General features: G+C 52.7%; 1 protein-coding gene across 1 annotated transcript; it reads right to left on the bottom strand.

Annotated features, from left to right (window-relative positions):
- Positions 1 to 4138: 4138 nt before the first annotated feature.
- Positions 4139 to 27685, bottom strand: SLC2A7 (solute carrier family 2 member 7). Its single transcript, XM_064363717.1, has 12 exons — positions 27585 to 27685; positions 26243 to 26341; positions 24579 to 24739; positions 20549 to 20673; positions 19242 to 19394; positions 17138 to 17263; positions 16700 to 16887; positions 15543 to 15653; positions 11785 to 11886; positions 9157 to 9232; positions 6279 to 6406; positions 4139 to 4690 (listed from the first exon to the last, which is right to left on the bottom strand). Exons 1-12 carry the CDS (start codon positions 27633 to 27635, stop codon positions 4469 to 4471), a joined length of 1542 nt encoding a protein of 513 aa, XP_064219787.1. The 5' UTR covers positions 27636 to 27685; the 3' UTR covers positions 4139 to 4468.
- Between the last annotated feature and the right edge of the window lie 140 nt (positions 27686 to 27825).

Genomic DNA, 27825 nt, shown 5'->3' on the forward strand with positions numbered 1-27825 from the left:
TCAGCCTCCTGAGTAGGTGGAATTACAGGCATGTGCCACTATGCCCAGCTAATTTTGTATTTTTAGTAGAGATGGGGTTTCTCCATGTTGGTCAGGGTGGTCTCGGATTCCGGACCTCAGGTGATCCGCCTGCCTTGGCCTCCCAAAGTGCTGGGATTACAGGTATGAGCCATTGCACCTGGCCCTGAGGCCAGGAGTCTGAGGCTGCAGGGAGCCGTGATTGTGCCACTGCACTCCAGCCTGGAGAATTGCTGGAACCTGGGAGGTGGAAGTTGCAGTGAGCTGAGATCGTACCACTGCATTCTAACCTGGGTGGTAGAGTGAGACTCTGTCTCAAAATAAATAAACAAAAAAGAAAATCAGTTGTCTGTATAGGCGTGGGTCTATTTCTGGATTCTTCCTGGCATTCCATTATCTGTTGCTGCATTCACACCACACATGGTTTTGATTAGCTTTACAATAAGTCTTGACGTCAAGTAATATTATTCCCTCAAATTCAACTTTTCTCAAAGTTGTTTTGGTTATTCTGGTTTCTTTGTATTTTCACATAAATAATAGATCAGTTTGTCAGTTTCTAGCCCCACCGTCCAGCACCTCCCCATCCCCTGCCAAGGAAACGCCTGCTGGAATTTTGATGGAAATTGTTTTTAACTGGAATAGATCAATTTGGGGAGGACTAAGCCCGTCTTGCATTCCTGAGATAAACCCTGCTTGGTTAAGATATGTTATTATCCTTATATTATTGGTGTCTGCTTGCTAATATGGGGAATAGCTTTCGTATCTATGTTCATGAGTGATACTGGGTTGTACTTTTCTCATAATGTCTTCAGTGCTGTTTTGGTATCAAAGTAATTCTAGCTTCATAGAATGAATTGAGAAGTGTTCCCTCCTCTTGAATTTTCTGGTAGAATTTGAGTTAAATCAGTATTATCTCTTCCTTAAATGTTTGGTAGAATTTACACAGTGAAACCATATGGGCCTGAAGTTTTCCTCCCTTCTTGGAAGGTTTTTAAGTTACAAATTCAATGTCTTTTAAGACTATTCAGGTTATCTATTTCTTCCCTCCCCCCGCCCCCGGATAATTTTTGTGTTTTTAGTACAGACGGGATTTCACCATGTTGGCCAGGCTGGTCTCGAACTCCTGACCTCAAGTGATCTGCCTGCCTCAGCCTCCCAAAGTGCTGGGATTACAGGCATGAGCCACTGAACCCAGCCCAGGTTATCTATTTCTTACTGAGTAAGCTTTGGTCCTCTGTGTTTTTCAAGGAGTTTGTCCATTTCATCCAGGTTGTCACATTTATTGGCATTCCAGTGTTCATAACAGCCCCTTACTATCCTGTCCCCTGGCCAAATTCTACTGGGCAGAAGCCAGGCAGCTTTGTCCAGGTCCAGAACCTATTTCTCCACTCACACCAACCACAAAGACCACCAGATCGTCTTCTGTTTTACTCCAGAGCGCAGCAAACGTTTTTGGGCGGCCCTGGGCTCACTCAGCCGACACTCTCGTGGTGGCTTCTCCACTGCTTTGCTTTCACACCACTAACTGGGCCCAGTATTATGAGACGTGGACATTCCCTTCTGTAGACCACGGGAAAGGCTGTGGGAACAGACCTCCAGCAGGTGTGTGACCCAGGAGGGAGGTATCATCATACCGGGGAGGAATCACATGAACTCCTGGAATTCCTGGATGAGACACCTGGGCTTTCTCAGACACAGGACCTGCTGGAGCCACACCTTGGACCCGCTGGGGACTGTCATTGGTGCAGGGCTCTGTACGGATCCAGACAGAGAATGGGCCCCATGGAGACTGGGATGAATATGCAGGGGACGAAGCTGCCAGATCTGTTTCTAATAGCAACCATGAAGATGAACCTGGCCTTTGTGAAATGCTTCATAACTTACTAAGCATTTCTACCTGGTTTATGTGAGGCAAAGATGATCAGCCTCAATTTAGACACGTGGGAAGTGAAACTAAAAGGCCTTAAGTAACTTAAGGACCGAGATGGTGAAAAATGTGAGACCCAAAGAAAGACATTGAGGTGGTTTTAAACTATTTCTGCAAATTCTTTTGACACTCCTCAATTCAAAAGGGGCCAGGTGCGGGGGTGCAGGGGCTCACTCCTGTAATCTTCAGGGCTCTGGGAGGCTGAGGTGGGAGAATCGCTTGAGCTAAGAAGTTCAAGGCTGCGGTGAGCCATGGTTGCCACTGCACTCCAGTCTGGGCAACAGAGCAAGACCCTGTCTCTAAAAGGGGTGGTCTAGGTCGGGCACGGTGGCTCACGCCTGTAATCCCAGCACTTTGGGAGGCTGAGGTGGGCGGATCAACTGAGGTCAGGAGTTCAAAACCAGCCTGGCCAACATGGTGAACCCCATCTCTGCTAAAAATACAAAAATTAGCTGGGCGTGGTGGTGCGCACCTGTAACCCCAGCTACTCGGGAGGCAGAGGTGTCTGAATCGCTTGAATCTGGGAGGCGGAGGTTGCAGTGAGCCGAGATTGCACCACTGCACTCCAGCCTGGGCAACAGAGCAAGACTCTGTCTCAAAATTAAATAAATGAATAATAAAAGAGGTGGTCTAATTCTCATTACAACCATCCCCCGACCACTATGATGGGCTGGAGTGACTAGCATCTAGCAGACAGCATGTGGCAGAGTGATGCACTGTGACTATCTTTTTTTTTTTTTCTTTTTGAGTCGAAGTCTCGCTCTGTCACCCAGGCTAGAGTGCAGTGGTGCGATCTCAGCTCACTGCAACCTCCACCTCCCAGGTTCAAGTGATTCTTCTGCCTCAGCCTCCCAAGTAGCTGGAACTACAGGCACGTGCCACTACACCCAGCTAATTTTTGTATTTTTAGTAGAGACAGGGTTTCACAAGTGATCCACCCGCCTCGGCCTCCCAAAGTGCTGGGATTACAGGTGTGAGCCACCACACCCAGCCTGCTCTGTGACTTTCTTGGGGTGTGTGTATGTGTGCAACTCTGTCTCCCCCTCCCCTGTCACCCCCAAGAATCCAGCTCCCCAGATGTGAGGAGCCCAGGCCAAGTAAGTGTCCATTTCGCTGCCCTCCAGCACCGGCGATCAAGAGCGGAAGGAGCCCCTAGACAGCTCTGCTCCCGGGCCTCCGAGTCTTCCAGCTGAAGCTCCAGATGTCAAGGGGCAGGACCATTCCCACCGAGTCCTACCTGAATTCCTGACCCGCAGGAACCAGGAGACACAATAGCTGTCACTGTTTTAAGCCACTAAGTTTGGAGGCTACAGGGCAACAGGTAGAGGAATCATGAATATGCAAAGACAAGCGCGTCAGTGAAGAAGGTGCACAGTGATGCCAGAGCCCAGAGGTGAGAGGACCTCCCGGTGGACAGGGCAGGAGAGGTTCTCAATGCTCATTCGAGCTGGGATTTGAAGGCTGGGTAGGGCTGTGATCGTTTGGAGGAGCAGCGTATGAAAGCACCCCAGCGAGAAAGGCACAGAGGGCTGGAAGTACTTGGGGTGGTGGCGGGAAACCCATGTTTCGACTGTGGGGTTTGGGCCTTTCCGTCTCGGGTGACAGAGTCAGCCTAGGATTCCAGCAGGGAGTGACACGGTCAGGCCAAAATGCAGGCACTTTTGTTTTTTGTTTGAGACAGGGTCTCACTCTGTCCCCCAGGCTGGAATGCAGTGGCATTATCGTGGCTCACTGCAACCTCCGCCTCTCGGGCTCAAGCGATTCTCTTGCCTCAGCCTCCCGAGTAGCTGGGACTATCGGCGCACGTGACCGCACTGGCTAATTCTTGTATTTTCAGTAGAGACGGGGTTTCACTGTGTTGCCCAGGCTGGTCTCGAACTCCTGAGTGCAGGTGATCCACCCGCCTCGGCCTCCCAAAGAGCTGGGATTACAGGTGTGAGCCACCACACCCAGACCTGCACCTTGTTTTCAAGGAAGTTATCGACCGCCCCACGGGAGGGAGAGGCAGAGAGAGAGTGGACTGGAACGGTCTCACTCTCTCGCCCGCGGCGCCTGTGATGGACAGGACGGGGCTGGGCACGCAGGCTGGGATCCACGGTGCAATCTGCAGCCGCGTCGCCAGGGAGGCAACGGCATTCAGAACCCCGAACTCCCTCACCGATGCAATGACGGTAGTTTGGGTCTCCATCACAATTGCAGAACTTGAAAAGTTTTACTTTAAAAAAGTGCATCTATACATCATTTAAATGTGGGTGCCAATGTAGAATTGGGAGAATTGAGTCTTAACCAATTAAAATTCACGTGCCTGCCCCTTCTTCCAGGTCATTCCTCTCAGCTGCTAGCCTTGGAACTTCTCAGCTAAATATGCATTGCTGTGAATATTTAATAATATCCGTAATTAAATTAAATGGGGGAGTCGACAAAAGCCTCAGTGCTGTTATCCTCCCCAGATCCTGGGGCCGGGAGGCCCATTCTCATAGAAAGAAGCCTTAAATACGGGCCGCTGTCCGTGTTGCAGGGCCGCTAAAAGGAAGTTTCCTTGGCAGGAGAGGGCACGGGAGGCCCAGCATCAATGGTTTCTTCTTTCTTCTCCTCTGGAATCTCCACCCCGTTTCTCTTGGCAAAAATGCGGTTTATCTCCACAAATGTTTTGCCCTTGGTCTCAGGAATAACCACGTAGATGTAAACCGCAGTGAGGAGGCAGATTCCGGCAAAGATGATGAAACTGTAGGCGCCGATGGCCTCCTAGACCAGGAGATGAGAAAGACAGATGGAGGCAGAGGAAGACCACGGTGCTGGTCCAGCCGAGCGCGGTGGCTCACGCCTGTGATCCCAGCACCTTGGGAGGCCGAGGCAGGTGGCTCATCTGAGGTCAGGAGTTTGAGAACAACCTGGCCAACATGGTGAAACCCCGTCTCTATTAAAAATACAAAAATCAGCTGGGCATGGCGTTATGTACCTGTAATCCCAGCTACTCGGGAGGCTGAGGCAGGAGAATCACTTGAACCTGGGAGGTGGAGGTTGCAGTGAGCCAAGATCTGGCTACTGCACTCCAGCCTGGGTGACACAGCCAGACTCTATTTAAAAAAAATAATAATAAAACAGAAAAGAAAAGAAAAAGAAACAACAGCAACAACGAGAGAACCCAGTGCTGGTCGGGGCCTTTGCGAATCCATAAAGGAGGTGCTTGGTGGCCAGTTTTGTTTTACTCCTGGAAGAGTAATACAGCTAGAAAACCGTGATAACTAAAGATTGTTTGCAGAAAAAAAAAAAAAAAAGCTAGAAAATTGGATCCCCCTCACCCTATTATCAAAAAGAGTCTGGTCGGGTGCTGTGACTCACATCTATAATCCCAGCACTTTGGAAGGTCGAGGTGGGAGGATCCCTTGAATCTGGGAGTTTGAGACCAGCCTGGGCAACATAGCAAGACCCATCCCTAAAAAAAAAAATTAAAAAAAAAAACAACAGCCAGGTGTGGTGGTGCATGCCTGTGGTCCCAGCAACTTGGGAGGCTGAGGTGGGAGGTTCGCTTAAGCCCGGGAGGTCAAGGCTGCCGTGGGCTGTGGTTGCACCACTGCATTCTAGCCTGGGTGACAGAACAAGACCCTGTCTTTAAAAAAAAAAAAAAAAAAAGGGTGGGCCAAGTGGCTTACGCCTGTAATCCCAGTACTTTTGGAGGCTGAGGCGGTCAGATCACCTGAGGTCGGGAGTTCAAGACCAGCCTGACCAACATGGAGAAACCCTGTGTCTACTAAAAACACAAAATTAGCCGGGTGTGGTGGCACATGCCTGTAATCCCAGCTACTTGGGAGGCTAAGGCAGGAGAATCTCTTGAACCCCGGAAGTGGAGGTTGCAGTGAGCCGAGATCACGCCATTGCACTCCAGCCTGGGCAACAAGAGAGAAACTCTATCTCAAAAAAACCCACTTCTTAGCCTTTTGACAATAGGGGTTTATGGCCTCCGTGCTCAGAAGGTGCTGAGAGCGCAGAGTTTATGAGCCCATCTTGTCTTTGGAACAGAGGAAGGAAGCCGTGGGGACCTGCTCCCTGGCTCTGGCTTCCGCTTGCTTTCTGCTGCCTTTGAGCTCTGCAGCCCAGAGCCCCTAAGCCACAGCCCTTTACAATTCCAGTGGGGATCACCCTTCAGTAACTGGGAAACAGGTGTCTTTCAAGGGTTTGGAGGCAGTGGGGCCACGTGTGTCTGTGGACCCTTGGAAGTGTCTGAGAGTCGGTCCCCACCTTGCTGGATTGGAAGAAGTGCTTAGAGGAAGGGGAATACAGCTGACTCCCTGGAGGCCGGGTGGAGTGGGCTGGGGAAGGGGCCCTCACTCACCTGGATGGATGGGAACAGGAACCCCACGATGAAGTTGGTGAACCAGTGCACCGCGCCATCCACCATGAACGCCGCCCGCCGGGAGGACTGCAGAAAGATCTCGGTCCGCACCACCGAGGGGACCGGACCTGGAGGCCAGAGTGCAGTTTGGGTGGCGAGGAGAAGGACCCTAGGGGTCCCCCAGGGCTGGTGGGATGCGACCCACTCTAGTCTCAGACCTAGGCCCCTCGAGAGCCCCAGCTGGGATTAGGGACTAGAAAGGGGCCCTGCCTTTACCCACAACACCAGGCCATGATCAGGGCAGAAGCGGTTAAGGTCCACTTTGCAAAGTCTGGTTAGAGAGCCTGGAGTTGGATTTCCATTGCTGCTTCTTCAAGGCCCAACGACGCTCCGTGAAGGTTTGCAGAAAGTAAACGGATGGGAGGCTTCGTGGGAGCAGCGGGAGTGCGTGGACTCCAGCTCACAGGCAGCAGAGCTTAAGAGCTTCCTAGCACTGGCGTCACTCTGACTTTAGGGGGCCGAGGGCGGCAGAGCACAGTGAGCGCTCGCGCTCAGGAAGTGCCGCCCTCCAATGGCGGGTCTGGGTATGGCAGCGCCTGTGGGTTACACCTTTTCTCGGGCAACCGTCTTTCATTATTGCCTCCTTAAGAAGCCTTGTCTAGGCCAGGCGCGGTGGCTCACGCCTGTAATCCTAGCACTTTGGGAGGCCGAGGTGGGTGGATCACCTGAGGTCAGGAGTTCAAGACCAGCCTGGCCATCATGGTGAAACCCCATCTTTAAAAAAATTAAAAAAAAAAAAAGAAGCCTTGTCTAAAGCCATTTTTGTTCCCTAACCCTAACCCTAACCCTAACCCTAACCCTAACCCTTCGCCACTCCCATGAAATTTTAATACTGTGCATCTGTTTAGGTCCTGTATATATACATATCTGTAGCTTTACACAAAGAAAGAGTAAGAGTCTGTCCCTCTTCCTTCAAGCTTCCCACCCTCGGTGGGGGTGGTGAAATGGCCTCATTGAAAAGGCCCCGTCTCAAGGATCACTTGAGGTCAGGAGTTCGAGACCAGCCTGGCCAATATAGTGAAACCCCGTCTCTACTAAACATATAAAAATTAGCCCTGCATGGTGGCCTGTGCCTGTAATCCCAGCTACTCTGGAGGCTGAGGCAGGAGACTCGCTTGAACCCAGGAGGCAGAGGTTGCAATGAGCTGAGATCACGCCACTGCACTCCAGCCTGGACAACAGAGTGAGACTCTGACTCCAAAAAAAAAGAAAGAAAGAAAGAAAGAAAGAAAAGGCCCAGTCTCCTTGGATGGACATGGAGAAGAATTCAAAGCCCCTGAATGAAGCTGGGATGCCAAGTGCAAACTCCTGCAGCCCTGCGAGGAGGGGCCTGGGTCCCCCACCCCCAAAGTGGACGCTGGCAAGGGATGTCTTCTGTCCTGCCTCCCTCCTCTCTACCACAACAACAGCAGCCAGCAGTCCTTAGGCCTAAGCTGAACGTCAGATCAGCCCATATTTGACCTCACACTTCCCGGCACACCTGGTCACCCGCGTTCTTGGGGAAGCACTGTGGCTTGCTCCAGGTAACACACAGGCAGCGAGGGCAGAACGGCTTGGAACCTGGCCAGGCCTCCTATACACGCTAGCACTTTTCCCACGAGGTCCTCCTGCCTCCACGTTTGGGGCACACTGGGAAGGCTTCCTGCTCTAAGTCCCACTTCTTTTTTAAACGGAGTCTCGCTCTGTTGCCTGGCCTGGAGTGCCGTGGAGGATCTCGGCTCACTGCAACCTCCACCTTCTGGGTTCAACTGATTCTCCTGCTTCAGCCTCCCGAGTAGCTGGGACTACAGGTGCCCACCACCACGCCTGGCTAAGTTTTGCATTTTTAGTAAAAACAGAGTTTCACCACGTTGGCCAGGCTGGTCTGGAACTCCTGACCTTAAGGGGTCCACCTGCCTCTGCCTCCCAGAGTGTTGGGATTAGTCATGAGCCACTGTGCCCGGCCTAAATCCCACTTTTTAAATACCCTTAAATACAATGACGTGGTCTCATTCATGTGCCTGACGCGGCACAGTCTAAGCAGGTATTCTGCCAATGGGTGTTGAATGAATTAATACCTTCATTTTGGTTTATGGACAGTGCTTTCAAAATGAACATTCTTCAGGGAATGTTATTAGAGTCTTCGCAGCCAGAGGTGTCTTTCCCCAGGCAGGGAAAAGGAGGTTCAGTTCTCAGGACACATGGGGAAGGATTCTGGAGTCTCAGAGGCTGCTGGAGACGTGGGCCCAGGTGAAGGCCCAAAGCCACCAGCCAGAGGACATTGGGGACAATAAGGGACTGTAGCTGGTGGTCAGCAGAGACAGAAGGCAGTTGAGCCTTGGGTGTGCTGTGGGCTTGAGGCTAACCTGAGTGTCTGGAGGGTATGGATGTAAACCATACGAGGTACCCCGGGGGGTCTGCCTGGCACAAGCAGGCAGAATTCACAAATGTGCTTATCGGAAGGCGAATACAGCTGACTCCCTGGAGGCTGGGTGGAGCAGGCTGGGGAAGGGGCCCTGCTCTCCTGGATGGATGGGAACAGGAAGCTTGAGAAAGCTCATCTCCTTTTTGGGTACCAGAGCTCAGTCTGGGCCCCTCTGGGAGCCACAGATGATGAATGGGGCACTGGCCTGGCTGACTGGCTGGCACTTAGTAAACACTGGCTGAATGAATGAACATGGCCTGGAGTGTCATGGAGGCTTAGCCTCTAAGAACGGGTGGGATCTGTACAAGCACGGGGACCAAGGACGTCTTCACTCAGCACATATGTGTCAAGCACTGTGTGTCAGGCCCAGGAATGGACCAGGGTGTCCTGGGCGGGGGGCGTGCAGGTACTCACTGGGCCCAATGGAATGTCCCGCGATGTAGGCAAAGACACAGATGATGCCGAGGTAAGACAGCCCAGGGACCCTGTTCTGTGGGAGAGGCAGGGCTGTCTGGGCTGAGAGGGCCTGGCTGAGGACCTCTGCAAGCCTGGGCCAGGAGCCCCATGTGCAGAGTGGTCCACCTGCGGGTCCCACCTTCCTGCCCCAGGGAGGAGCCCGCCTAGATGTCTGGGTACCTACGTGGGCCTCAAGGGCTCTGGGGGCAAGAGAGGAAGGCCAGCGAGAACCAGGCCCTCCAGCCTCCCGCAGAGGGCTCCCTCCAGCCTCACCTGATGAGAGTCACAGAGGACAAGGAACACCTGCCTTTTAGCTATTTTCCTGCCATGTGCCATTCTCTGCACTTTACAAATCACAAACGTTAACTCCTCTAATCTTCGTGATACTCCTCTGCTCTCTGAGTGATTCTGTGATTTTTTTTTTTTTTCTTGAGACAGAGTCGCACTCTTTCGCCTAGGCTGAAGTGCAATGCTGTGATCTTGGCTCACTGCAGCCTCCGCTTCCGAGGTTCAAGCGATTCTCCTGCCTCAGCCTCCCAAGTAGCTGGGATTACAGGTGCATGCCACCATGCCTGACTAATTTTTGTATTTTTAGTAGAGACAGGGTTTCACTATGTTGGCCAGGCTGGTCTTGAACTCCTGACCTTGTGGTCCGCCCTCCTCGGCCTCCTAAAGTGCTGGGATTACAGGCTTGAGCCACCGCACCTGGCCTAAAGTTTCCACTGAGAATAAAACCTTATATTGTTTTTTGTTTGTTGTTTGTTTAGACAGAGTCTTGCTCTGTTGCCCAGGCTGGAGTGCAGTGGCGCTATCTTGGCTCACTGCAACCTCCGTCTCCCAGATTCAAGTGATTCTTCTGCCTCAGCCTCCCGAGTAGCTGGGATTACAGGCACACGCCACCAGGCCTGGCTAATTTTTGTATTTTTAGTAGAGACGGGGTTTCATCATGTTGGTCAGGCTGGTCTCAAACTCCTGACCTCAGGTGATCCACCTGCCTCGGCCTCCCAAAGTGCTGGGATTACAGATGTGAGCCACTGCATCTGGCCGAGAACTTACATGGGTTTTAAAATTAGAAAAGAAAGTCCTTTCCAAAGGAAACTTTAATTACATTGATTTTTGAGTGTCACTAACCCTGTTTCTCGCCAGGCCTTGCTTTCCCCGCAGGCCCCTGCCTGATTCCCTGAATCCCTCCAGCTCTTTCCTGCATGAAGCTCTCTGCACGTCCTGATGGTTAAGGACAAAGTCATTGCAGAGAGGGCAGCTTGGAAAAGAAGGAAAAAAGCAAAGATCTTGCCTCTAAATGACGGAATGAGCTCCTCACACATTCTTGGACTCATGTGCAATTGCATTTCTGATGCATTTTCATTTGAAAGGGTTCAGGACAGTGCTGCACCTCCTGCACGAGCAACGGCAGCAGAGAGGCTGCCTCGGAGACACAGGCTGTGGATTGCTTTGACAAGATTTCCTATCGGCCGAGTGCAGTGGCTCACGTCTGCAATCCCAGCGCTTTGGAAAGCCGAGGCGGCTGGATCATGAGGCCAAGCGATTAAGACCATCCTGGCAAACATGGTGAAATCCCGTCTCTACTAAAAATACAAAAATTAGCCGGATGCGGTGATGCGTACCTGCAATCTCAGCTACTGGGGAGGCTGAGGCAGGAGAATCGCTTGAACCTGGGAGGCTGAGAACGCATCATTGCACTCCAGACAGGGCTACAAGAGTGAAATTCCGTCTCAAAAAAAAAAAAAAGATTTCATATCATACCACCCCATTCATTACTTCCATAGAACATAAATAATACACGTAGGCTGAGAACACTGCAAATTGAAATGATGTACTTCTCGTCTGGGCGGCCTGCTGTGTTTTAATCTCACTGAAATATGATTCCCAGTTTTGTTTTGTTTTGTTTTTTTGAGACAGGGTCTCACTCTGTCACCCAGGCTGGAGTGCAATGGTGCGATCATGGCTCACTGCAGCCTTGACCTGCTTTCGGGTGATCCTCCCACCTCAACTTCCTGAGTGACTGGGACTACAGGTGCACACCACCACACCCAGCTAATGTTTTGTATTTTTTTGTAGAGATGGGGTCTCATCTCCACCATGTTGCTCAGACTGGTCTCGAACTCCTGGGCTCAACTGATCCTCCTGCCTTGGCCTCCCAAAGTGCTAGGATTGCAGGCACGAGCCTCCATGCTCAGCCTCCTTCTACCTGTTGAATGGGGACATCTGGTCTTACCTCTCCTCAGTGCTCACCTGTTCACTGCCTGCGGCTGTTTTCTGTTGCAGCCACACCCTTGCATTTCCGTGCTGAAGCACACATTTTATTGCAAACTGTCCTCCTCGTTTCTCTTTCCCAGGACAGCTGGACCATCTATCTAGTGACTCATTTGCACGTGCAGGTGTAGGTGAGTGAAGCCATCTGTGACATTCGCTTCAGGAGGGGGCTTTGCAAAATAGTTTTCCAGGCAGGGGGCATGCCCTCGGTGGGACTCAGAGCCAAACACTTGGTGCAGGGGGCCAGCCAGGAAGGAGACCTCCCACCCCCACCATGACTCCCCACCCAGGGGGCAGGGAATGAGGTCAGACCTGGAATAGGATCACCGCCGTCAGCACCAGGCAGGCAGAGCTGCAGATGCCATAGCCGGCCAGCAGGAGGAGCCGTCGTCCCAGCCGCTCCACCAGGACAGCCTGGAGGGGAAGGGGGGCCAGTGAAGAGCCACGTGGGCCTGGCACCCAGGATTCTTGGGCAGAGCCTCCACTTTCTCTTGCGGGCCCCTCTTCTTTTTTTAAAAAAATGTATATATATAGTTTCCCTCCTGTTGCCCAGGCTGGAGAGCAATGGTGCCATCTCGGCTCACCGCAACCTCTGCCTCCAGGGTTTAAGCCATTCTCCTGCCTCAGCCTCCCGACTAGCTGGGATTACAGGCGCCCGCCACCACGCCTGGCTAAATTTGTATTTTTAGTGGAGATGGGATTTCTCCATCTTGGCCAGGCGGGTTTCGAACTCCCAACCTCAGGTAATCCGCTTGCCTCGGCCTCCCAAAGTGCTGAGATTACAGGCGTGAGCCCCCGCGCCTGGCCTGTAGGCCCCTCTTAGGTGCCCCTTTCTCTTTCTCCCTTTCTCCCTTCCTTTCCTTCCTTCCCTTCCCTCCTTTCCCTTTCTTCCCCGCTTCCTCCCTTCCCTCCCTTCTTCCCTTCCTTTCTCTTTCTTTCTTTCCTTCCTTCCTTCTTCCTTCTTTCGTTCCTCTCCCTCCCTCCCTCCCTCCCTCCCTCTCTCCCTCTCTCCCTCCCTCCCTCTCTCCCTCCCTCCCTCTCTCCCTCCCTCCCTCTCTCCCTCCCTCCCTCTCTCCCTCCCTCTCTCCCTCCCTCCCTCTCTCCCTCTCTCCCTCTCTCCCTCTCTCCCTCTCTCTCTCTCTGTCTCTCTGTCTCTCTGTCTCTCTGTGTCTCTGTGTCTCTGTCTCTCTGTCTCTCTGTCTCTCTTTCTTTCTATGGAGTTTCGCTCTTGCTGCCCAGGCTGCAGTACAATGTCACAATCTCGGCTCACTGCAACCTCCACCTCCCGGCTTCAAGCAATTCCTCTGCCTCAGTCTCCCAAGTAGGTGGTATTACAGGCACCTGCCGCCACGCCCAGTTAATTTTTATATTTTTAGTAGAGACAGGGTTTCACCATGTTGGTCAGGCTGGTCTCGAACTCCTGACCTCAAGTGATCCTCCTACCTCGGCCTCGCTAAGTGCTGGGATTATAGGTGTGAGCCACTGCGCCCCGCCTTTTAGGTGGCCCTTTCTTACCCCTGCCGCCCGCATCTGGGATAGAGGCTGCTCATCTGGCCTGGGTCGGACATTCACGCTCTTCACCACCACCCTTCCTTGTTCTGGTCATTTCCAGACCTTTTAGGTCTTGGCTCGCTGCACCCCTGCCACCCACTGGAATCACCACATGTTCTAGTTTCTGTGTTTGATGCTTTGCCATCTCGGGAGCTTGACGGCCCTGGAGGGACTGCCCTCCCACAGTCAGCCGGTTCCCACTGATGGTAAACAAACCTCTGTCTAGGAGTGCCTCTGTCATCTGCAAACCCACAATGCAGGCCCACACCCCAGCTCCTCCTCTGGGGACTTTCACACTCAAGGCCAGCAGCACCTGCCCTAACACCCTGGGGCCAGGGAGCAGACAGCTGGGACAGCCCCTGTGCCCCGGAGCTGGAGGAAGTCATTCACACCAGCTACTCCTAAACCTGCTGACCCTGCTCACCCGTTCCTGTCTGTGGGAACCACAGTAAAGGTTCATCCTCACTGGTGCAAGCCCAGGTCACACTCCTTGCGACCAACAATCCTTATACTTCTTACTTTTTCCACTTTTTTTTTTTTTTTGAGATGGAGTTTCGCTCTGTCGCCGAGGCGGGAGTGCAGTGGCGCGATCACCATTCACTGCAACCTCCACCTCCCGGGTTCAAGCAATTCTCCTGCCTCAGTCTCCCAAGTAGCTGGGATTGCGGGAGCATACCACCGCGCCTGGGTAATTTTTGTATTTTCAGTAGAGACAGGGTTTCACTACGTTGGTCAGGCTGGTATCGGACTCCCGACCTCAAGCGATCCACCCACCTCAACCTCCCATTGTGCTGAGATTGCAGGCGTGAGCCATCGCGCTCAGCTTCTTTTCTACTTTAATACCATCTCCATTCTCCTCCATCCCTAACGCTGACCCAGTGCAGGCCCTGTACAGCCCCCTGACTCAGTTACCTGACTCATGTCTTCCCAACATCCCAACAGACAGACTATCACCGCCATTCAGGAGGGCCAGATGGGAGCAAAGTGCACCCCCCGAATCAGAGAAATACGTCAGTTTCATGCTCTATGCCTGGTTCCCACTGTTCCTTTAGGGAGAGGGAGAGCATATTTTTCTGGCTTCGGTTGCTCCAGGTAGGATGATGGGGAAGCAGGTCCTAGTGATGCTCATTCATCCTCGAGGAGGAGGACTCTGGGGGTAAAAGATGGATCCTGCCCCAGAGGAGAACTGGGGAGGGGGCCAAGGGAATCCGGCAGGAGGAGGGGCTGAGACTCCAGCCTGGGGCCCTCTGTCCTCCCCACTTCATTTTCCTATCAGCCTTTCCTGCTGCTTTCCTAACTTCTCCCTCCCTGTCCTTCTAATCTTCTGAGAGTTGATTGGAACTTAAACTAGCTCTGGGGAAAATACAAATAATAGATAACTTTCTAAACAATGTTTACCATCACTGGCAACTCAAGAAACAGGAATCAAAATTATCAGAAGATAACTTGCAAACGGTCTAGGGAACAGCCTGACCAATATGATGAAACCCTGTACTAAAAACACAAATGTTAGCTGGGCATGGTGGTGCCCGCCTATAATCCCTGCTACTCAGGAGGCTGAGGCAGGAGAATCTCTTAAACCTGGGAGGCAGAGGTTGCAACGAGCAGAGACTGTGCCACTGCACTCCAGCCTGGGCAACACAGTGAGACTCTGTCTAAAAAAAACCAAAAAGCAAAGATAAGAAAAGAAAATGACATTCCTAGGGAAAAGAATGTCATGATCATCTGACCCTTTCTCATACAACATATATATCTCAAAGCATACGTAGCTCAGATTTTAAATACTGAACTCTGAAATAATGATATTGGACCAACAAAAAGTGGTACCTGCATTCGAATACCGTGTACTGCAGTCACTGCAATGATGGTTACAAAGGAAGAAACTTGGACCTTTGTTGTTGTTTTTGAGATGGGGTCTCGCTCTTGCTGCCCAGGCTGGAGTGGTCGCACCATCTCAGCTCACTGCAATCTCCACCTCCCGAGTTCAAGTGATTCTCCTACTTGGCCTCCCAAGTAGCTGAGACTACAGGCGCCCACCACCATGCCTGGCTAAGTTTTGTATTTTTTAATAGAGATGGGGTTTCACCATGTTGGCCAGGTTGGTCTTGAACTCCTGACCTCAAGTGATTGGCCCGCCTCAGTCTCCCAAAGTGCTGGGGTTACAGGTGTGTGCCACCACATCCGGCTAAAGTTTTTGTATTTTTAGTAGAGCCTGGGTTTCGCCATGTTGGCCAGGCTGGTCTCAAACTCCCTGACCTCAGGTGATGTGCCTGCCTCAGCCTTCCCAAGTGCTGGGATTACAGGTGTGAGCCACTGTGCCCGGCTGGATCTGAAGGAATTTTGAGTAGGCTGGTCAAGGTCATGCAAGTAGTTAATATGTGTACATCCTAAAGTCCATATCCCTTAAATGACCCCAGGACCAGGGCCCCCAGCACTCAGTTGACTCTGCGGGGCTCCTGCTGCCTGGGGGCACCTGGCCAGAAACCCTCCAGCAGGAAAGACGCCTCCTGCTCACTCACCGAGATGACGGTCATCACTACGTTGACCACGCCAGCACCTACTGTCACATACTGGGAGTCAGCAGCCTCCACGCCCGCGGATGTGTAGATGGTGTCTGCATAGTAGTTGATCTAAACAAAAACACGGGGCTGTGGGGAAGAGGCCCAAAGACCCAGGACACTGGCTTAACTTTCTCAGCTCAAGCCATACACAGTTCTGCAAGCCTGCGTTGGGGACCCTGGGACAGGAAAGAGGCAGCAGGTGGTGGGAAAAAGAGGCATGACCCGGAGTTGGGACACCAGGAGGAAGCCCAGCTCTGCCCAGGAACCGAGGGTCAAGGCTCTTCCCTCTCTGAGCCTCAGGTTCTGCATCTACAAAATGAGAGCCGGACCACTCTATCCAAGATTGCTTTTCCTTCCATGACTTGGTTCCTCTAAGAGCTCAGAACCCAGAGAATGACTTCTTACCTCTCACTTGGGCCAAGCCAACCCCAAGTTCAGTCTGTCTTCTGGCCTAGTGCCAAGGACACTGGCACAAACAGCCCTTCGGAAAGCCATGTGTGCTGTTCCACGTTTGGTGGCTCCCACCTGGGCCGTCCACCCTCCCATGATCACTGATTAAACATCCATGAATCCCTGAGGCCAAGGCCACCTCTTTCTGACACGCCACTGGAGCAACGGGTCACCCATCCAATCGCCAGTGTTTTAGCTCCTGCAGATCTCCACCCTTCCCCTCACACCGTGGTTAGATAGTCAGAGCGAAAGAGCCACGGGCGCAGAAAGTGATGCCACAAACATCACTGTCAGATGGGCCCGAGGTGAGCCCCTGACCCAGGCTGGACCCACCGACCCCAGCCTGGTGACCTGAGCTTGGATCCAGGAGACCTCAGCTCATCTGTCTAGCTGTTGTCTTGGACGGAGGGGATAGGACTGTTGGCAGTCCTTCTGGGGCTTTTCCTTCTGGGGACTGGGAAACAGAGGAAAATGCAGCGGGCACGTGGGGAGGGGCAGAGCGGGGAGACAGTGGGGACTGAGCTTTCTCCCTGACATCTGGCCCTGCTTGGGCGAATTCTGGCCCTGGAGCCAGGCCAGGCCTCTGTGGGTGGAACTGTGTGTTGCTGTCGATGAAGCCTGGGTCTGCTTCATCTGTCTGCCCGCCTGGCCACCGTCCCGCATACCGCATTGATCCCCGACAGCTGCTGGCCGGCCATGAGCACGGTGATGGAGAGGAGCTGCCAGCGCAGGGGCCGCATGGCGCAGAGGTGCAGCACCGACAGGTGGCCCTCGGCACGCTCCGCCCGGGCCTCCGCACGCATGTCCTCCACCTCGGCCTCTATGTCTGCGTTGCCTCTCAGCCTCCTCAGAGCTGCAGAGAGCGGAACCACCCCCCCCTCAGAGGGTAGGCTCCCTGCAGGCCGGGCCCCAGGCCCCCATGCTGGCCCTGAGCTCACCACTCCCCGACCTGACCTTGACAAGGCCCCAATCTCCAGCCCCCGCCCCATTCAGCTCCCAACTGTCACCCCCGACCCATGGCGACCCTGACTCTGACCCTGACCGTGACTCTGCCCGGCCCAGGGGGTGGGCAGGGCCTGGGAGAGCGGCCTGCGACTTCATACCTTGTCGTGCTGTGGCTTCATCTCCTTTCTGAATCAGGGAGTAGCGGGGGCTCTCGGGGAAGAAGGGCAGGGACAGCAGCTGCAGCAGTGCGGGCACGCCCGTGAGGGCCAGAAGCACCGGCCACCCTGCAAGGAGCCGAGCACTCAGGACCCCGAGGCCTGGGGAACCCTGGCCCGCCCACCACTGCCCTTGGAAGGTCACACTCCTATGTGTGAACCAAGGACTGTGGGGACTTTGTTCTCACCAGGGCCCTCCGACAGGTGGGTTCCACATTCAAAAGGAAGGAAATCACTATAGTTATTAAAATCTACGTGTCATTAATTATTTGGCAGGAAGAGCATCGTTTCTCTAAAGAATAGGCAATTATTTAAACGCTTGAACCCTGGGGAAAATCAGCTCTGTTTTAGTCCTTTTAAGGCTGGAAAGGACACAATCTCTGCCTCATTAGGGCCGGGGTGGGGCAGGGCCTGGACCCTGCGCTGGGTCTGAGTGAGCTCCTTCTGGACGGCTTGGGCTAAGGAGGGAAGCTGAGATTCCACTGAGAAAGGGTCTGTCCACCGCCGCCCACCCCTGCTGGTACTGTGGGAAGTGGACAAGTTCTTTTTTTTTGAGACAGGGTCTAGCTCTGTCAGCCACGCTGGAGTACAATGGTGCAATCATAGCCCACTGCAGTCTCAGCCTCCCAGGCTCAGGTGATCCTCCCACCCCAGCCTCCTGAGTGGCTGGAACTACAGGTGCGCAGTACCACACTACCTGGCAGATATTTTCTTTTTAAAAAATTTTTAGTAGAGACTGGTTTTGACATGTTGCCCTGGCTGGTTGTGAACTGGGCTCAAATGATCCTCCTGCCTCGGCCTCCCAAAATGCTGGGCATGAGCCACTGCGCCCCACTGACAAATTCTTTAACATCTCTGAGCCTCAGGTAAGAGGTGGTGAGGGATGAAAGAGGCGCCGGATCCCCTTTCCCCAAAACCAGTTCCATCAAACCTGAAAATATTCTGTGTAAAAACTGGCCATGCGGTGGATCACCTGACGTCAGGAGTTTAAGATCAGCCTGGCCAACATGGAGAAACCCCATCTCTACTAAAAATACAAAATTAGCCGGGCATGGTGGTGTGTGCCTGTAATCCCAGCTACTCAGGAGGCTGAGGCAGGAGAGTCACTTGAACCCAGGAGGAAGAGGTTGTAGTGAGTTGAGATCACGCCACTGAAATCCAGCCTGGGTGACAGAGCAAGGCTCCGTCTCAAAACAACAACAACGACAAAATTGGCCGGAAGGAAATTCTCTGACCAATGCTGTTTGGCTGTGGGTCACAAGGCTCCCATTCTGCAGAGGGTCCCGCCCCACACCCTGAAGGAAGGAAGGCTGCGCAGAGAGGCCGAGAAGACCCTCCGCAGACCCTGCGGGGTCTCCCCACGCGGTCCATTCACGTCGGATCAGACCCTTTTGTCCACTCCGATTTCCACTTGGCGGTCGTACTCTGTGGAGCCTAAGCACAAAAGCGGCCGACTTCCCCTCTGTCTCTGGATGCTCACTCTGAAGGCTCCGCGTATCTGATTAAATACGCTTGCATGCTTTTTCTATTAATCAATCAGCTTCACGTCAGTGATTTTTCAGTGGACCTTTAGAGGGCCACACTTGAGCCCAGGTGTGAGTCCGAAACTTCCTCCACGACCCCCACTCACTCTCAGGCCACGGCCTTGCCTCCTAATTCATTGGGAAGGTAGAGGCCGCCAGAAAACAGCCACTCAGTGACAGGGCTGGTGGCTGTGAACCTGCTTGCCCTTCCCTCTGTACTGCGCAGTTCCTGTGGCAGCCAAATTATACCGACATTTTTCACGGCTTGAAAGAAACCTCTTCTCTTGACCTCGCTTCCCCAACTTCCCTTAATAGCAAAAACTCATTCCCAAGCACGATTTGTCCCCATCACTCACCAAAACAGCCCTGACCAAGGTCACCCATCCCATCGCCCGCCACACAGCACAACGCCCGGCCCTGGGTCACCTCTCACGTCTCTTCTGACTTGATCCGTCAGTAACAGCTGGCATGGAGGCTGAGTCCTTCAGACCGGACCTAATACGACCCCTGCGGCTGCCATTTACCTGCCGGGTTGCCCAAGATGGCCTGCAGGCTGAAGATCTGTGCTAGGAAGACTCCAACGATGACGAACACCTCGGTCATTGTTCCCAGCGTGCCTCTCAGGTTCTTGGGAGCCAGTTCCCCCAGGTACATGGGAAGGGTGCTGTAGGAGATGCCTGGTTTGGGCACGGCAGAAATCAGGGCAGGCAAACCGCAAACGCAGAAAGCTGAGACGCAATTCAATTCCATTTCCTAGTCCCGGGCCTTCTCCGTGCCGCCAGCCCCTCCGCGGAGATGGAGCGAGACCAGCCTTGACTGTTGAGTTTGGACTTACAACAAAATCCCTCCAGAATCCTCAGCCCCCACGGGAGCATCACCAGGATGTGATGAGGAGACCTTTTCCTTTCTAGCTTCCGGGCTGGCCTGCTTGTTCTGGGGAGAAGGCTAGGCCTGCGTGTGTCCCTGGAAGCTAACCCTAAATCTTTTGCTTTGGTCCATTTTCTGATTCTTCTAAAGCACCGATGACTTGTCTAACTTTTATTAATATAAGGAACTGCTGTAACTAAGAAATTGCTGCTGGGCACGGTGGCTCACGCCTGTAATCCAGCACTTTGGGAGGCCGAGGAGGGTGGATCACAAGGTCAGGAGTTCGAGACCAGCCTGGCCAACATGGTGAAACCCCGTCTCTACTAAAAATATAAAAATTAGGTGTTGGCAGGCACCTGTAATCCCAGCTACTGAGGAGGCTGAGGCAGGAGAATCTCTTGAACCCAGGAGGTAGAGGTTGCGGTGAGCCAAGATGACGCCACTGCACTCCAGCCTGGGCGACAGAGTGAGACTGTCTCAAAAAAAAGAAAAAAGAAAAAGAAACTACTGAGTTGAAATTGTCCGTCTTCCTTGGAAGATATCTTGGGAAACCGTATTGGTTATTTATACTTCAAGGTGAGTGTGTTTCTCAAGATCCTTCCCTGACAGAAGATTTTCTTAAATACAGGAAGGGACTAGAAAGCACGAGGCTTGTCCAGGTAAGTGGCTCACGCCTGTAATCCCAGCACTTTGGGAGGTGGAGGCGGGAGGATCACTTGAGCCCAGGAGTTGGAGGTCAGCCCGGCAACATAGTGAGGCCGTGTCGCTAAAAAATTAATTAATTAATTAGTTAACAAAAACAAGCACGAGGCTTGCAGGACCCTGGAAATGCAGATGGGGGGATGTCTTGAAAGGAAAAGAGGTGGACAGAACCAGCCAGACACCTGGTCTGCTCCTGCTTCCAGCCTTGGCCAAACGGACACTTCCCCCAAGGCTGAGCCAGACAGAGCCTGGGCCCCCGTACCTGCACAGACTCCCAGCACCACTCGGGAAAAGATGATCAGCTCAAAAGCCTTGGCCACTTTGCTGACTCCCATCAGAATGGCGGGGACGATGGCAAAGATGTCGTTGATCAACAGGGTCCCCTTTCTGCAAAGACAGCAAGCCCAGAGGGCAGCAGGGCGTGGAGGCTGAGGAAGCTCTCCTGACACCAGCTCCTATTCTGCAGGTGGTCATCAGAGAGGTGTGGGGAATGTGTCCGAGAAAGGGCTGAAGCAGGGGCTGTGGACTGAATCATGTCCCCCAAATTCCTATGTTGAAGGACTTAACCCCAGTGTGATGGGATCAGGAGGAGGGCCTCTGGGAGGGAATAGGTCACGTGGCGCCCTCATGACGGGATAGGAAGAGATACACAAGAAACCGCTCTTTTTCTGCCCTGTGAAGACACAGCCAGGCCGCGTGCGGTGGCTGAAGCCTGTAATCCCAGCACTTTGGTAGGCTGAGGCAGGTGGATCACTTGAGGTCTGGAGTTTGAGATCAGCCTGGCCAACATGGTGAAGCTCTGTATCTACCAAAAAAACCCCCAAAAAATCAGCCAGGTGTGGTGGCACAGGCCTGTAATCGAAGCTATGCAGGAGGCTGAGGCAGGAGAATCACTTGAAACTGGGAGGCAGAGGTTGCAGTGAGTAGAGATCGTGCCACTGCACTCCAGCCTGGGCCATAGACTGAGACTCTATTTAAAAAAAAAAAAAGAAAGAACACAGCCAGAAGAAGGCTGTCTGCAAGCCGGGAAGAAGGCCCTCACCAGGAAACAGGTCTGCCAGTACCTTGATCTTGAATTTCTATCCTGCAGAACTGTGAGAAGATAAATGTCTGTTGTTTAAGCCTGTGGTTGTAGCAGCCTGACAGACAGGAAGAAGAGGCAAATGGGCTGACATCCCAGGAAGGAAGATTTGGGGTTAGCAGGGGTGGGAGTTGGGGAGGGGAGCATCTAATGACTGGAGCTGCCTGAAAACAGGAGGGAAGGACAAGGAATGGGCTGTCCCAGGAGGTAGAGCTTCCCGTCACTGATGGTATTCAAGCTGTTGCTGGTGGTATCTACACTAGACACGATGACTGTCAGGAATGTTGAACAGGGAATTCCCACAATGAGTGGGGTGCAGAATGGGACTACATGGTTTCTAAGAACCCTTCCAAGGCTGAAAAACCATAAGCCTGTGAAGGAGAGGGAGTGCCTGGAAAATAGCACTATGCCGGGCACGTCCTGCTGCCTTCAGGATCCACTCATCTGCTTGACTCTGTGCTCTAGGTCCTACGCCAATTTGCAGCAATGGCTCCAGTGCCCCCCTTGCTTGCCTTTGGCTTGGGTTTTGCACAGGAGAAGAATCGCAGTGGACCAGAAAGAGGGCAGAGAGCTCCCAAGCTGTGGGGTTGCTGGCTGGTGCACTATGATATTCATTTTTTGTTTGTTTGTTTTTGTTTTTGAGATGGAGTCTTGCTGTGTTGCCCAGGCTGGAGTGCAGTGGTGCCATCTCGGCTCACTGCAACCTCTGTGATATGGTTTGGCTGTGTCCCCACCCAAATCTTATCTTAAATTCCCACGTGTTGTGGGAGGGACCTGGTGGGAGGTAACTGAATCATGGGGACAGGTCTTTCCAGTGCTGTTCTTGTGATAGTGGATAAGTCTGACCAGATCTGATGGTGTTATAAGGAAGAGTTTTTTGTTTGTTTGTTTGTTTGTTTTTTGCACGAACTCTCTCTTTGCCCGCTGCCATCCATGTAAGATGTGACTTTGCTCCTCCTTTGCCTTCTGCCATGATTGTGAGGCCTCCCCAGCCACGTGGAACTGTGAGTCCATTAAACCTCTTTCTTTTGTAAATTGCCCAGTCTTGGGTTTGTCTTTATCAGCTGTGTGAAAATGGACTAATACACTGTGCCTCCCAGGTTCAACTGATTCTCCTGCCTCAGCCTCCCAAGTAGCTGGGACTACAGGCATGCGCCACCATGACTGGCTAATTTTTGTATTTTTAGTAGAGACGGACTTTCACCATGTTGGCCTGGCTGGTCTCGAACTCTTGGCCTCAAGTGATCCACCCACCTCAGCCTCCCAAAGTGCTGGGATTACAGGTGTGAGCCACCGTGCCCAGCCCCTGGCATTCATTTTTCTATTTCCTCTCTCTCCACCTCTAGATGGCGGTGCTCACTCCTCACGCCCCTACAGGTCTGGGTGTGATAAAGCTGTCAGCAGCCCCAGGACTACCTTTGTGATTGTCTCACGCTTTGCACATATCTTTGAGGATCCCCAGAACCCTGAGTGAGTGCCCTGAGTGAGTCAGCCAGGAAGGCGGGGCTCTGGTGTCAAGAGCAGGGAGCGGGTGGTGAGGTCTCTATGAAAATAGCCCAGCACTTGCGCACAGTGGCTCACACCTCTAATCCCAGCACTTTGGGAGGCCAAGGCGGGTGGAACACAAGGTCAGGAGTTCGAGACCAGCCTGACCAACATGGTGAAACCCCGTCTCTACTAAAAATACAAAAATTAGCCGGGCATAGTGGCAGGTACCTATAATCCCAGCTACTTGGGCAGCTGAGTCAAGGGAATTGCTTTAACGTGGGAGGCAGAGGTTTCAGTGAGCCGAGATCACACCACTGCACTCCAGTCTGGGGGACAGAGAAAGACTCCATCTCAAAAAAAAAAAAAGGAAAAGAAAATATCCCAGCTTGGCAACACTGAGGACTGGCCAGGGAGTCCACAGATGTACAGGCTGGTGTTCTCAGGCCACTTTTCTCTCCCTGGGGCTGCCGCACCCTTCAGAAGCAGCCACCAGAGCCCAGACCCTGATAGGGGAGGGTCAGCCAGACAAGAGGCCCAAAGAGATCAAGCAGCCGGACACATTCCCACTCTTCTCTGGACTCCCAGCCCCTCCTGATGACTGTCAGGCGAGGCTGGGGCTGTCAGGACCCCACTGGGCAAGCTGGCACCACGACATTCCCGGGCTCAGGGTCCTCATCTGGAAAATGGGTTCAGACAAGAAAGTGGAGGCCAAGCCTGGGCTTCCAGAACAGTCCAATCACTCTAGGTCTAGCTGGGAACAGCACAGTCTGGATGACCAAAAGAAAAGCCTGTGTTACGGCATAATGACATTAGAGTGAATAGTTTCTTCATTCCAGTGCATAACGTATGGCAAATTAATTGTCGATCAAGTATTTGCAAGAGGAGGTCCTATGAGTCTTGCATTAATTAATAGATAATTAATTTTCAATCAGCGCTATTTTCTTCTATGCCTGAAATGGAATTGCTCTGGTTTTTGGCGTTACTTTTCATTAGAGGATCTTCCAGTCATTCCTGCAAACTGCCTAGCCTGGCACCTCACGCCCAGTGTAACCGTGAATCCGAATGAGTGGGGCTGATGGAAGGGAACGCCACCAGGCTTCACCCTGAGCCCGGTGCAGGCTTTGCCCGCCTGGGAAACTTGGCCTGTGCATTCTCCCTTATCTGTGGAGTCACGGCTTTGAAGCACCTGAGCTTAGGAAGAATGATCAGTGAAGCCGTGTAAGCCAAGCAAAGTTCAGAGACCAGCCCCGTCTTCATCTCCAAACAAGATACGAGACAGCGGCAGGCAGAGTGACTCAGCCTGACCCCAACCTCAGTAACAAACTCTGATGAGGCCACGTGGGGAGAGGCTGCAGCTCTTAGAACTTGGAGCCATGGTCACCTGACCCCGGAATGACACCCAATAAACAAGCATTTATTGAACACCCACTGGAAGTGCTTACAAGGCACTGAGCTAAGTACCGTCAAGAACCTTGATCTCAAAGGCTGCAGCACCTCTGTGGTAGGTGACGGAAGGGAATGCTTTTCCCACGCAACGGCCTAGGAAAGAAATCCCAGAGAATTTTAGGGACTGGCTTGAGGTCATGACGTCTGTGGCAAAGCGGAGACTCACAGATCTCCTGATTCTCAGGGTCACACATCTCCCCACCAGGTCCACAAACACTCGAGGCAGTGTGGCTGACTGGGGTGAATTTTGAGTGCGGGTGGCACACCTTCTGTTTACCTGCCACAGCTATCCACCAGCAGGCCTACGATCAAGGACCCCAACAAGCCGCCCAGAGGAAACATGGAGACAGTGCAGGACCACAGAAGCAGCATGAGCTTCTCGTCCATGAAGGTTGCGTGCCGCTCAAAGTAGGTTTCATTGAAAAATGACTTGAAGACCTGGAAAACATTGCCCCATCCACAGCTAAGAATATTGGGCAATTCACGAGAAATGAGAAAGTGTTCTCAGTGGCCACTTGTTATTGTACAGGGAGGTTCTTCTGCTAACACCTTTAAGACACAATTGAACTCGCTGATTCCCTACGATTACCTGCGAATCAAAAATCTACTGTATGATGGGTTGAGATGAGAAACTGAACAAAAAAATTGTTACAAATTCACTGTTAAAAAATTTACTTTTGGCTAGGCATGGTAGCTCACACCTGTAATCCTAGCACTTTGGGAGACTGCGGTAGGAGGACTGCTTGAAGCCAAGAGTTCAAGACTAACCTGGCCAACATAGCGAGACCCTGTGTCTATTAAAAAAGAAAAGAAAAGAAACAAAAAATTTATATTTACTTTTGAGAGACTTACTCTGCCAGAGGCACCACAGGAAATATTCTTTTTTTTTTTTTTTTTTCTGAGACGGAGTCTCCCTCTGCCCCCAAGACCAGAGTGCAGTGGTGCCATCTTGGCTCACTGCAACCTCTGCCTCCCAGGTTCAAACGATTCTCCTGTCTCAGCCTCCCGTGTAGCTGGAATTACAAACACCCGCCACCACGCCCAGCTAATTTTTGTATTTTTAGTAGAGACGGGGTTTCACCATATTGGTCAGGCTGGTCTTGAACTCCTGACCTCAGGTGATCTGCCCACCTTGGCCTCCCACAGTGCTGGGATTACAGGTGTGAGCCATCTCACGCCTGGCCCAGGAAATATTCTTACTAATTATGTGACTTTAGGCAAGTTATAGAACCTCCAGAAACCTTAATTTCCTAATCAATTATAGAAACAAAATGTACCTCATAAAGAATATGTGAGCATTAAATGTGATTAAGTGATGGCACATTGCTTGACACAGAGGTTCCACCCATGGTAATAATTGTAAGTACACTAATATATGTATATATATGTAATCCACACAAATATGTAATACAGCGTATGCAGACATGCTAATATATGTATACAAGCATAAGCACATACATATACCAAGGTCCAGCCTGTGGTCAGTTCTCAGTACTCATCTGAACTCATCAGCTGTCCCTCCCTCCTTGACTTTTATCCTTTACTAGGCTTTGGGAACACTCTGCCCTCAAGTTCTCCCACACGTGACAAGGGCCCTTACTGTTTTTCCTTTGTTCGCCTTTGCCCCAATCCCTAAATGCCACAGAGTTCAATCTTTGACCCCATTATCTTTCCAATCAACAAGGATCCTCCCCAGTGTGAGAGCAGTAGGACCTGAGGCCCAAAAAGACTGGGCTGGGAATCCAGATCCCCCAGCATCCCAATGTGCCTGGAAAGGATGACACTCCCGGGAGAAATACCTCCTGCCACGCCCTGGTCTCCAGGGTACTAGGGCAAGATGGCGCCTCCATGAGGCAAGATGGCGGCCTCCATGGATGAAGATGGTCGCTGCCGTCCGCCCATGACCCGGGTCAGCAGCTGCCCGGCCCTCTGTGTGCTCACCTTGTGCGGTGTGTTGACCACAGCGATGTTGTAGCCGTACTGGAAGGCTGAGCCAAAGGCGCTGCTCAGTGTCGTAAGCAGCAGCGTGAGCTGGAGCCGCTGTGGGAGGTGAGTCCAAGGTCGGGATGCTGTGGGCTTGGGCCTCTGGAAGTGGGGTGGCTGGGCCTTCCCCTCCCTCTAGCCTGGGTTGGAAGTGAGGGATGGGGGAGCACAGCCTGTGCCCCAGGAAGGAGGAGGAGGTGGCGCAGGCCTGGGGGCTCTCAGGGATGAGAGGCACGTGGTCTCTGCATGCATTCACTCCCTCCTTGAGCACGTATCTGAGCACCTCCTATGCGCCTGGCACTGTGCTAGGCCCTGGAGACCAAGTGTGAAGTAGGGGACGCTTTAGGAAAAAGGCCCAGCAAATCACTGCCTTTGAGAAGCTCACTTTCTAGTGAGGGGAGCCCACCCCCCTCCAAAAAAAAAGGCAAGGATGGTAATTCCAAATAGCTAGAATGCTCTGAGGACACTAAAACAGGGTGATGGATGCGGTAGCAGCCTGTGGGCAATGAGGGCCCATGTTCAGAAGGCTGAGCAGGGCAGGGAAGGCATCTTTGAGCAGATGCCCGTTGAGCCGGGACCAGGGTGGATTAGAGGGAACAGCCGTGCGGGCGTGGTGGGGGAAGAGCATCCCAGACACAGGGGGACCCACCTCTTGCCTCTGGCTCTAGAGCAGGTCCTTAGGAAAAGCCAGGCAATCCCCTGTGCTCAGGGCCCTGGCTTTCCATGGCTGCCACAACACCCAGGGCAGCTTGGAGAGGAACTGGCCTGAGGGCCAAAGTCTGAGGAGCAGGTAGGGCAGGTTCTGTGACCATGTCCTAGAGCCAAGGCCCTGGTGCACGCCCCTTCCCCACTGCCCCCTCCACCCGCCACTCCTGGCCACATGTCCTCACCCCAGCCCTCACACTTAGCTGCCTGGCTGCCCACACCCCATAGCTTTGCACACCCAGGAACAACCAGACAGAGAAGGGCAGGATTCGGGCATTCTTCGGAAGCCACCTCTCCTTGCTCTTTAAGGGTGGGGAAGTGGAGGGGAGCAGGGATGGAAGGCAGAGAGGCGTCTCCAGCACCATCCGCTCTCCTAGCATTCACTAAACCAGTCTGGCCCATGTCTGAGCCAGGAGGTTTGAAGATAGCTGCTTCTCCACATGGCTCTCCCAGGCCTGGTTATCCTGCAGGAAATGGGGGCACGCTACCCCTTCCTTGCTAGAAGCATTCCAGGGCCTTCGCCTCCCTCCACAGAGCTACACAGCTGGTGGGATTGGGACAGGGACAGGGACAGTTTCCTAGTCTTGGCACTTACCCCCTCCCTGGATGGAATGAGTGGAGGGGTTCCCGTCTCTTTGTTCTCCATCCTTGTTCGGGTGGGAGAACAGGTGCGCTCTACCTCCCAAGTGACACCTGAGTCCTGCTCTGTCCCAGTGAGATCAGCTGTTTCTCCCCTGGGCCTGCCTGGCTTTATGATCCTTTTGCTCTCTGGACCCTGCCGACTTTCCCCAGGAGCAAATTCTCCTTGGGAATGTTGATAAGACACACGTTGGTGT

This window comes from Aotus nancymaae, unplaced genomic scaffold (assembly GCF_030222135.1).
Source record: "Aotus nancymaae isolate 86718 unplaced genomic scaffold, 86718_ANA_hifiasm-v0.15.2.pri h1tg000053l, whole genome shotgun sequence".
Classification (NCBI taxonomy): Eukaryota; Metazoa; Chordata; class Mammalia; order Primates; family Aotidae; genus Aotus; species Aotus nancymaae.

What these genes read in the sequence shown, in the direction of transcription:
- SLC2A7 (XM_064363717.1), bottom strand. Translation starts at nt 27,635, where the DNA reads ATGGAGAACAAAGAGACGGGAACCCCTCCACTCATTCCATCCAGGGAG. An exon ending in TGGTCAACACACCGCACAAG is followed by an intron (nt 24,740 to 26,242) that starts GTGAGCACACAG and finishes AATGTTTTCCAG; the next exon opens with GTCTTCAAGTCATTTTTCAA. An exon ending in CATCTTGGGCAACCCGGCAG is followed by an intron (nt 17,264 to 19,241) that starts GTAAATGGCAGC and finishes GGCTCCTTGCAG; the next exon opens with GGTGGCCGGTGCTTCTGGCC.